Raw genomic sequence first — 12,319 nt, 5'->3', positions numbered from 1 at the left:
TTGGCCTTGGCTTCTTTCTTTCTCTCTCTTTCTGCCTTCCAGCTGCCATGAGCTGGGAAGCTTTTCTTCTTCCATGCCCTTCCACCATCATGAACTGTCTCATCTTGAGCCAACAGCAGTGAAGTCATCCAGCCGTGGACTGACCCTTTGAAACCATGAGCCCAATATAAACTATTCCTGCTCTAAGTTTTTCTTGTCAGGTGATTTGGTCACAGTGATGAAAAGCTGACAAACACAAGTGGGTTGTACACAAACAGGCAACAACCCAGATTTGGCTCAGTAGTGGTAGTTTGCTAATTCTTGATCTAAATAAATGATTGTTAAGCCACTAAAATTGAAGTGTTTGTTATACAACAAAAACTACTATATTGACTGTTTATCTACTCAAAACCATTAACTATCTAAACTGGGTAGATAAGAGGACTAAAAATGTCTATGTTTTGGATTTTGGAATTGTTCTAAGCAATACAAATTCTTTATACTCCATACTGAAAAGTCAAAAGTAATGCCTGAAACTGTAGAATGGTCAAAGTATATTATTTAGAGATAATTGAAAAGATAAGGAAAATGAAAAGAGATAAAGGGTTTTCTTCTGGGATTTGGGAAACATGATGGTATTCATAATGGTAAGAGACTTAATCATTATTGATATTTTTTCTGTTCTTTGGTGAAGGGCATAGGTATGCTGTTATTTTGTATAACATTCAATGTGTTAAAATTTTTTACATATATTAACATTTAATAATAACAACTTAGAAAGTTAAAATTTTATTCAGAGGAAAATACAATTACTGACTCATTTTTAACTAATCTGAAAGTCAGCCTTTACTCACTGCCTTCCTTCATTTGCAAGCTCTACCATCACCTTGAGAAAATCATCCTCCTAATCATAGGAATAATTCTGCAGAGAGAGAACTTAGTATTCATGAACTCACGCCAAAGAAAGAAGAAACCTAATCCTTTCTTAATTAGCTATTAGAGTATTTCTAAAAAAATATTTTAGATATTTTTTCTCATTGGGCTAATATCAGACTTTTACAATAAATAGTAATTTATAACTGTTAAAATCTAAGAGGGTTGAGATTGTAAGAATTATTGATAAAATGGGTAAATGGGCTTTCAAGTCTCCGTAATAAACTTTGGCTTTGGTTAAGAACAATAAAGAACTCTACCAAGGCCTGCGCAGTGGTTTCATTAATGAGGTTCTAGGCATAAAGTTAGTTAGAAGAGATCGAAATAAAAACACAGACTCAATTACCTTATTTCTATTGCTAGGTCCGAGACGGCTCCCCTCTCTGGTTGGCTTCTCTAAACTGCCCAGCAGGGCAGCAGGGATTACTCCGGGCTAGCAGGAGAGAGAGAGCGAGCACGCCGGGGACCAGCCTTTTATTGGGGAACAAGAGATTCAGGGGAGAATTCCATCCAATGAAGGTTAAGGGGGGCCTGCACTCCAAGGTCAGGGCCAGTGATTGGGTCCCCGGGGTCAGTGGTCAGGCACACCCCCACACGGATGGGCTCTCTCATCAGGAAAGGGTTGGGAAAACTTCGACTTTGCCAAAGTGCCTCAGGCCCTTAACGGGAGTCGCCCAATCACGTGTCAGAATGGCTTCCCACAAAGAACAACTTAAAAATTATGTGTAGAACAGGAAAGAAATTCACATTATATATTGTAGTTAAATATGTTGATTATAAAATGCTAGAATAAGGATTATGTGTTCCATTTATTTAAGTTTCTAGTTGATTATCCAATTTTTCCCATTGTTATTGAATCACATGCATGATGATAATACTGTCCATTAGTAGTTCTTTTAATATTATTCCATATCTACTGTGTGGTAGGAGCTCTGTTGGAATCAGGGTATATACATCTGAGGAAAATAGGCATTGGATATTCCCTCATGAATCTTATGTTCTGGTAAGGAAAATAATCATTAGATAAACACACATGAAAATGTTCAAGGTCAACTATGTTGTGTACTAAAGATACAAGATACTCAGAGACAAAACAACAGAAAGATATGATTTAGGTCTGAACATGAAGAAAGACTTCTCTCAGGGAATGAAAAGATAGATAGGGTTCAGATGCCATTATGAGGGCATGTGTGCCAAGGCCCTGAATCAGAGGAAGTATGGTACAGAGACAGGTTCAAAAGAAGGGTGTTAAGGTTGAAGCCCAGAGATTGTGATTCAGAGTGGAGAGCAAAGTGAGGCTAGAGAGGTAAGTTAGGGCCAGACATACTGTGTTTACATATTAGCAGTTTTTCTGATTTTGTGAATATAAACTGATTTGTGCATATTTATATACATAGTATAATGTAATTTTTCCAGATACACTGTGAATTTTGCCTGAATCTGTTTCAATATCTATATGGATAGTCTTTTAATTCTTCTAGCTCACTTAGAAAAGAGCATGTAATAATTTCTGCAATTTGAAATTAAGCTTTGAAACATAATCATTCTGGCTTTCCACAGATGCACATCTTCTATTTAGCCAGGCAGAGGCTAATGTAGCCCTGAAGAAAGAAATTGATATTTGAGGTATTATTTCTACATGTATAGAAAAGAAGCAAGAAAGAGACATCTCTGGGAAAGTTCTTTAAAAGCTTTTATGTTGATGTCCTGTAATTTGTTTTATCACTTAAAAAGGGAGGATATAAAATCTCTGCAGACTAGTTTTATTGGAGCATAAAAGCTAGTAGCATACCTACACAACTTATTTCTTTGATTGTTCAGCAGATTTGTTGTTCTTATATGGATAACTCCTCCCCCCACTACCACCTCTTCTTCAGTTTCCTTTTTATATTTATACCTTTATTTTTATTTATTTATTTTTATGTGGTGCTGAGGATCAAACCCAGTACCTCACACATGTTAGGTGAGCAATCTACCACTGAACAACAACCCTAGCCCCTCTTCTTCAGTTTCTGTTTATTCACTGTCTTGCTAATTTTTCTTCCTAAATATTTTTTCCTATCAGTTAAGATTTTCCCATTTACTCCATTGAACTTTTTCCTGGACTATGTTGTCATGTCCTAACAGGTCTCCTTGACTATAGTTTTTTTCCCAAACAAATCCATCTTTTAGAGTCACAGGATATTCCAACTGAGATAGAGATCTCATCATGACATGATAGGCACCATCATGTATGTATGTTAAAGTCCAGGATATCTAACAGTGTTTACATTCATTGAGCATTCACTACGTGCCTGGGGAAGTCTCAAATATTTGACACAGATTAACCAGCCATTATAACCCATCTATTTTTAAAGATACTGCTACTGTTTTCATTTTAAAAATCAGGCACATCTGTCCATGACGTACCTCACCAGTCTATTCTCTGGCTACACTTTGCCTTATGTTTCCTGCTGTGTGATACTAAAATTTCTGTACTTCATACATATCAGATTGCAATCCTCGTGCTCCACTGCCCTGATTATAATTCTCTCCTCCTCCTCCTTTATTTGGGTAATCCTTTATTCTTTGAGATGCATTTCTTTCAGATTCCTTATACATTCTCCTTCTGTAGGTGTCCTCCTTCCATAATACTCTTGTATGGATAACTCCTCCCCCCTCTAAACCTCTATCATGACATATTCTATATTTTGTTGATACAGCCTGTATATTTGTTTTCCCAAATAAATTGTGAGCTTTTTGAGTGCAGAGACTAAGCCTGTTTATTTTTATAGAATTCAATATTCCCTCTGAAGAAAAATTTTATTCCATTCCTTGCTCCAAAGTTAAATCAAATTATCATTAAATATATAACCAATCCTTTTTTTAAAATCTGTGTACCTGCTTAGTAATACTTATGAACAGAGATAGCTTGGTTCATAAAAATTTACTTTTCTGATTATAACAAACTTGTTTCATTTGGGGAGTTGCTTATTTTAGACACAAATGTTTCTCAATTTTCTAGTATCTTGCCTAACAATCTATATCAAATACAAGAATTCTAGTTCATTATCCCCAAATCACTATCCATAATACTGAATGTTAGTTGTTTTAAATAGTAAAAGTTAGGAAAGAATAAAAGTTCGGAAACTCCAGAAGATTTTCTCCCAACTTTACATGAAATTGTTCTATCTATACATTGGCATAACAGACACAGATTTCTGGCATATGTATCCTTAGATCACAGCTGATCTCCATGAACACAGGGTGCTGTTTATCTAAGTAATATTTCTTCATATATAGCAAGGGAACAGAAACTTATCTTTTCCAGGCCTAGAGCTAGTTTAAGTTGAGAGTAAATTCTGAGAGACCATGATAAAGAGCCAACTTGTTTACTTTGGATATACCATTTAAGGTGAGGCAAGGATGACTGTGTAGAGTATAAGCCAAAGGGTGCATTTGCTTGCTCATGGAAAGATAGTACAAGTCGTTGGGGCAGCATCAGTGCACATGCCGATATGGTAGCTCTTTAAGCTTTAGGCTTCCCACTATCCAGTCTGGATATCTAGCTTCCTTTCCTTCCCTTTCTCTCATAAGAACCCTCATCTGCACCCAGCAATCTCAAACATACTTTTGGGTTTTATCTTCATGCTCTTATGTCATATAAGCATTTGTTTCTAAATACGTTCAATATAGCCTACTCATATTGTTCCCTCAGTCTTCATCCTCATGCTTCTGCTGTGAAGCACCTATTAAATCTCAAGTCAGAGCCCACCTGTTTTCTAAGTCCTTCTCTAACCATAGGAGACATCAACACTTCCTTCCTTAAATAAAACTCATAACTAATATCACCAGCACTCATTAACTAGAGTGCCTTTGAAATCTACTTTTTTATACTGTTGTTTTAATTTCTGTGTACTTATGTTTTGTTTCTGCAAGTAAATTTTAAACTCATCAAGAGAAAGATAAAAAAGCTTTCAGTATTTGGTCTTTTTTTCCACTCATAATAGATATTCAGAAAATAATTTGATAAATGAACATATGAAGAAAATTTGCTACCAACCACAAATCAGAACTGGGTATAATATGTAATAACCTGTTCTTTTCCTTTCTAGTTGTCACTGATTTTCTAGGATGCATTTCTACAATCATGTTCAACTTTTAATATGACACATAATTAGATAATATGCATACATTGTGTTTGTAAACAAAAAATAAAGTAAGTTGGGCATGGTGGCACATGCGTGTAATTGCAGCAACTCAGGAGGCTGAGGCAGGAGAGTCACAAGTTCAAGGTCGGCCTCAGCAACTAAATAAAGCTCTGAGCAACTTAGGAGACCCTGTTCAGAATAAAAATTAAAAAGGCTGGGGATGTGGCACAATGGTAAAGTGCGCCTAGGTTCAATTCTCACTACAAAAAAATTAAAAAATAAAGTAAGCGATTTCCCCAGAAAATTAAACAGCTCCATAATCATGTGATTTATAATCCACAGACCAGAATTGAGTTGATTGCTGAGATTTGTTTCCCATAAATACTGTTTTTATAGTCTTGCAAAATTACACTGATAAAAAGTATACAATCTCAGGCGTTTTATTGGTTTGTGATTCTCTGAGTACTGAAATGTATGGTGGATTTCATAGATGCCGGAGCAAAACTACACTTTTAAGAAATAAGGAGAAATTTAAAAATCTTATACAAAATGTCATATAAGCTTTCAGCACTAAATGACTTTTAACATGACCTACTTTATCATAAAGTTATAGAAATTGACTTTAGTCATTTAGTTTTAAAACATTAGTATGAAGAACTTTCTCTACATTTATAAACTCATGATATAACCATTTCATTATACTTCTGCATATATTTTAGATGGTAAAAATATATTTAAAACATGACAATAAATGTGATAATATATCTTAACAGATAAATAACAGCATGTATATTATATGCTTGAATGTTTTTCTCTCCAAACTACTCACCTTAGGTTTGTAGTTCTCATTTGGTGACCAGCTAATGGGTAGATAGCAGGCGTTCTGCTTAACACAGATACTCCGTCACAGGGTAGAATTACCAATAGTGGTATGAAGAGTGAGAAACCCTGCCTTACCCAATAGATTGTGTTAAAATGGTATTACTATCACTAAAACATTCTGAAAAATATTGTTTGCTTATTTACATATATTTACTGGTGACATTCCTCATTCCTTTTGGACTATTTTATATTAGATTAATTTCTCATGACTTAGAGGCAATATACTTCACCAATGGAATCAATAAAATCTTCAGGCAGATATTCACAGGCATTTGTATACAAGCACACAAATTAGTTAATGCCACCTAATTTAGAATTTGGTCTGATTAGAGAATAGAAGGCTTAAACTTTATTTTTGTATTATATTCAAATGAATATTTATTGACTAATAGTTTTTCAGGGTGAGCTTCACAACCAAAACTGTTGCTTAACTTCCAACTGAGAAGTTGAAAACCAAAGGAAATTTCTAAGCAATATTTTGCCAGCTCAAAATGATAGATCCTCAAATATTTGGACAGAGAAGATAATATATACTCTCAGCCTCCCCAAAAAATGTCAGGTGAAAGACATATAGCTAACTCTTTTTTCTTTCAGATACAGCACGATTATGTAAATTGAACCATCATTTTCAAACAGGCCTGATCAAATTTACTGATCTGTCCCTTGTTAGATAGATAGAAATTCTGATTAATAGTTAATATATGATGAATTTATCTTTTACATTCAAATAGTCCTAGTGCATGGTTATCTACAATTCTAAATTGCCCAGGGCTTAAAAACTACAGTTTTGTAATTCAGTGGGTGGCAAAACCTAACCTGAACTGATATGATACTTTTACCCACATAATGTAAATATTCATACTCGTCACTACAGAATTATTAGTGTGTTTTATTTCAGAGGGTTTAGTAACACATATTACATTTTTGGCCTTTTTAAATTTGGTAATTTTCAAATTACAAATTTGTAAAACATCAAAAAGAATTGTGATAGCAGATATTTTAATTTTAACTAATATTATTGGTCTGCATTTTTTTAATTGCTATAATTTTTCAGATTTATGTTTTTTCAAGTTGTGTTATTGTGTTATTCTGTTATTTTATCAAAGGAACTAAAGGCTAGTGTATTTAGTGATTGGAAATATAATAGTAACGATTTTCAAAATAACTATTATATATACTTTCAACATTGTTACATAGTTTTATGTATTAGGAAGGGAATCCCAAAAATGATGTGTATACTAAAATTAGAGTGGGCAGAGTAGGTATTTAAGGACCTAAAAAAAAGGCAGCATGTATATTGCCAATATTTCAACAGAGTGCTTAATAATAGTCAAATAATAGTCTTTTTAAAATGCAGAATAAGATACTGTTGTCCTTCAAATAAACAAAGTTTTTTTTTTAAACTGATAGAGCTAAACGTAATCAAGGCTTTTAAGAAATAAGCATGCTCATGGGCTACTGTGTAAAAAAAAATTTTATATAAAATGTCAGAAGCCATAAAGAGTTTATATCCATTGGCCAAATAATTCCAAATTGTTTTCAATTGATTCAACATAAATATCTAACCACAAGGTTACATGTATGGATGCTTCTTATTTTATTTAAAATAACTAAAATACCCATGAATAACAGTTAAGAAATTATCATGCAACTTTGTAATGAAATATAAATCATAAAATAATTTCTAATAGCTTAAAAACGGATTCAAATTATATTTTAAGTTAAACATGTTAGAGTTAGAAAACAGTATGTACATCTTAGGTCCTTATCTTCATGATGTCTAAGTCCACTTATATGTATAGATTGCTTTGTGGTTTTCTCTGTTTTCAAAATAGTAGATATTTTCAGAATAGTGAATCTTTAATATTATTTTATATTTTATGGGTCATATATATACATATCTAAAATTGGGGGAAATGATGGCAAAACATAAACACACCAAGCAGAAAGCCCTCAAAAATAAAAAAATGAAGGAAATGTTCTGAGAAAGTTCAAAGCATTTTGTAATTGATTTTCTTGTTCTCTAACAGATAAAGGATAGGACCTATATAAATAAATGAAACAAATTTTGTTATATAATATACATTTCAACCCATGAGGCACTCTTTTAGCAAAGAATATTCCAACTTCTTAAGAAATGCTACATTTCTTTTATAGGATTTTAGCCTTTTTTCTCTTTGTCTGCCATTCTGAAAGCACTTAGGTACCTGATTTCTAATTCATTAATATGAGGAATACCTTTTTCTTCCCTAGGTCTCTATTTCAAATGTTAGCACACAGAGTAGAATTTTTACCTCTATTCATGGTGTCCAGCTCCCAACATCCTAACCTGGCAGGAGAACCAAACTAGCTGTAAATCTTACCACCCAGACCACACTTGATTATTGTATGATGGTAAAATTAAACGTGAATAAAACAGCATTAGGGTGTTCTTGGAAGAATAAACACAAGTTGGAAGTCTTATGTGGATAGTGCAAAGTACAGGAAGGCAATCAATCATGTAAACATCAAATGAAAGGCTGGTAAGGAAGCCATTGGAGTCTGTCAGGCGCTCCCTGCAATAAATGGCTTATTCCATTTCTTTTCCCTTTAACTCAGTTTAGGAAAGAGTTCTGCGAAATCTGTAACAGATCCCAAAAGATTTTATAAGTTCATACTCTAATAAGGTAAGCTTTGAACAGAGCTCCCACCTACTGAAGAGTATTTCTGGTTTATATAAAATGGACACAAATATGTCTTGGTATTACCTTGCTGAGTTTTTCCTCTTTCCACAAACAGGAAACTGTTAAGGCAGCAATAATAGAAGAACAGAAGCGAAGTGAAAAGGCTGTAGAAGAGGCAGTGAAAAGAACAAGAGATGAATTGATAGAATATGTAAAAGAACAGAAAAGGGTAAGTATCTTCTGAAAATTTTAATTTGTGCTTCCATGAATTCAAGCAGTAGCTTTCATATACTAACATAAACTTTAAAGATATTTAAAATGTCCTTTTTCATAGAAATGGAAATCCCTAAGATTATTTTCCATATATAATTATATATTCTAATAGTTAAATCTATAAACATAAATTCCATCTATCAGCACAAAAGGAACAGTGAATAATTTCTTGCTAGTCTTCTCTTAACTTCCAACTTAGCATTGCACTCATTACTATAAAGATAGTAGATTTTAGTATTTTTTGCCATACATTTGTGGACTTTTATTTGTAGAGATTTACACATACCCTTTAAGCTCTCTGTTAACACCATTGTGGTTTTAAAGGCTTTCATTACAGTTAGCAAATTAAGGCTTTTCTGCCATAGTTCCATTTCAAAAACATAACTCATAATATGCTGATTATAATTTAAGTTATATACTAAAGTTTTGCAAAACACATATTTCAGTATAATATGGTTTAATGAGTTTGAGTGAGTACCTGAAAATAACAAGCCAAAGTTGATTTGTTGTCCTTTCAACAAAACTTTGGTCTTAAATAACATGCAAGTTAAGAGACACCTTAAAATGAGATGTTCATTATAATCTTTATTAAATGTATTATATTCTTATATAGTTTTATCATATATAATGTTTAGCATGCTTTATATATTTAGTAGATGTCATATATTATGCTTAAATACTGTATGTATTATATGTGTATGAATATATAATATAACCTGTGTCTTGTGTTATATACTGTAACATAACATAAAACATAATGCATATGAGAGAATTTGATGGATAATATCTAAACTTAAATAATTGGTGGGCCCATAGTTGGCAGTTGAAGATGAGAAGTGAATTAAAATTTATGACACCCACTTAAATCTTTTAAAGTCAAATTTGATATAATACAAAGGACATTCCCAAATCTTTATGGTTACCATTACATTTTAATAAAGGAGAACTTGTCACCAGAGTAAAAATAATTGGTAAGGAGCCTTTTCAGATAAATTAACCATCCACAAAAACATTCTGTGTGGGAGTAAATCTTTGAGCATCTTACCACAGGGTGTTTTTAAAACTATTTCCATCCAAACTCCTGATGATGTCTAACCTTCTAAAGAGAAAATTCTGAGCCCAAAGGAATCAATTGCCTTTTCAGTTGGAGGTATATATGTACCCCTAAAGAGGTTCAAAAGAAATCATTCAAGAAATTGTAGACACTTTTCACATGCATACAGGATTGGTTGCAATAATTAAAGAACATAGAGTTGAAATAAATCGGAGGCTTCTTGTGGGTATATCCTTTTATATCATGTTTTCCTTTATAATAATTTATTTTATATAATCCGTGATAAGAACAATTACCCTGAAATCTACTCTCTAAACAAACTTTGAAGTCTACAGGACATTATCATTGGATACAGTGTTGTAGAGCAGACCTGTAGTGCTTATTCATTTTGCTGGCCTGAAACTTCATGCAGTTGATTAGTGACCCCCAACCCTCTGGTAGTTACCATTTCACTCTTTTGATTCTTTGAATTTGACTATTTTATACATTTCATGTAAGTGGGATCTTATAGTATATCACATTCTGTGACTGGCTTAATTTCACTTAGTATAATATCCTCAAGGTTCATCACGTTGCCACATATAACAGAATTCCCTTCATTTTTAAAGGCTGAATGGCATGTTGTATATGTGTGTGTGTGTGTGTGTATACATATATATACACATATATATACATAAACATATATATATACACATATATATACATATACATATAATATATATATATATATTATACACACACACACACACACACTGAGTTTTCTTTATCCATTCATCTTTGATAGATATTTATTGTTTCCACATATCTCTTAATATAGTGTACTGCCAAACTGTATTCATTAATCTCTAAATCTGGATAAGAGATTATGTAAGAAATTAGCAAGCCCATTTATAAGATTTCAAATAATATAAGAAACACCTTTTTGTTCATTTTTAGATGTATTTTTACTGGTACATTATAATAAATATTATTGGGAATTATTTTGCCATATTTGTATATGCATACAACATAATTTGATCATTCCTTAAGGAAACACTTTTTTAATAGTTATCCAGTCCCTGTGTGAGGTAGATTAACTATTGAAGAAAACTAACATTGAATTCTGCCATTTTAATCTGTGTGTTCTACCAGATCATATTAAAGGACTAGTATTCATTGTGTTAGTCAGATAAGATAGTTATTATGTGTAAAGATGTTCACTTAACAAGAGCAGTAACAACAAAAATAAAACACCATTTGCATGATATTTTCACTTCTGTATTTCTTTTCTTACATGAGAAGAATAAATTTAAAACCTTTCTCACAGAGTGCTTATAAGTTAATAATAGTAAAATAGTTGTGCTGAGGATGATATGAGCCATACACTATATAAATATGTGCTATGATTATTATCATATTTACCACATTATTAAACAATACCAAAAAGCCACTAGTTGCATTATTTTTGATAATTACACATATGCTATTCAGAAGAATGTTTGACATTCTGTGTCCTCTGAAGTCTACAGTCTGAATTCTATAATTTTATTTCACTCCTAGTACTAATTCATAGAAGATTCCAACTAATTGAATCAGCTTACTTGTAGGAAATTTATTACTTCCATTTCAGAGATTGCAGAGTTTTCTTAATAATACATATTGTGGAATAAGTTCAATGTTTGAATGTTTCTATCTTCTCAAACAAAAAAGCTATGAAGAAAAGTAAGTAACCTAATGCCCTTCAATAGATGAATGGATAAAAAAAAATGTGGCATTATTTACACAATGGAATATTACTCAGCAATAAAAGAGAATAAAATCATGGCATTTGCAGGTAAATGGATGGAGTTAGAGAAGATAATGCTAAGTAAATTAGCATTATCTAAGTAAATTAGCCAATCCCAAAAAACCCAATGCCGAATGTTTTTTTGATATAAGGAGGATGATTCATAATGGGATAGGGAGAAGGGAGCATGGGAGGAATAGACAAACTGTAGATAGGGCAGAGCGGTTGGTTGGGGTAATTAATGATGGTGGAATGTAATGATCATTATTATCCAAAGTATGGATATGAAGACACGAATTGGTGTGAACATATTGTGTATATGGAAAATTGTGCTCTACATGTGTAATAAGAATTGTAATGCATTCTTGCTGTCATATATGAATTTTAAAAAAAGAAAAGTAAGTAGATAAAATATCTGAAATCAAAGACCAATTACTGAGACCTCTTTTTTTATTTCACTTTTTAAAAGTTAAGGTCTTTTTTGTCCTCCTCTTTCAAAAAAAAAAAGTATTTCAAGTTGATTTTTATGAATATCTTAGGTCCTAGAAGTTTTTTCACAATGAGAAAGAGATGTCATTCTCAAAGCTTGTAAACTAAGAAGAAACAATATTTTTCTTTCAAAAAAAAACTAAATTACCTC

At 32.4% G+C, this 12,319-nt stretch overlaps 1 protein-coding gene across 5 annotated transcripts in view; it reads left to right on the top strand.

Annotated features, from left to right (window-relative positions):
* Ccdc91 (coiled-coil domain containing 91) overlaps window positions 1-12,319 on the top strand; it is a 330,550-nt gene that overhangs the window by 265,715 nt on the left and 52,516 nt on the right. For all 5 annotated transcript variants that reach the window (XM_078014979.1, XM_040280858.2, XM_005339928.5 and 2 more), the window contains one exon: window positions 8,703-8,816. In XM_078014979.1, the coding sequence (XP_077871105.1) occupies window positions 8,703-8,816 (114 nt within the window). The remainder of the gene's footprint in view (window positions 1-8,702; window positions 8,817-12,319) is intronic.

This window comes from Ictidomys tridecemlineatus, chromosome 6 (assembly GCF_052094955.1).
Source record: "Ictidomys tridecemlineatus isolate mIctTri1 chromosome 6, mIctTri1.hap1, whole genome shotgun sequence".
Lineage (NCBI taxonomy): Eukaryota > Metazoa > Chordata > Mammalia > Rodentia > Sciuridae > Ictidomys > Ictidomys tridecemlineatus.
This window is presented reverse-complemented; position numbering and strand designations above follow the sequence as displayed.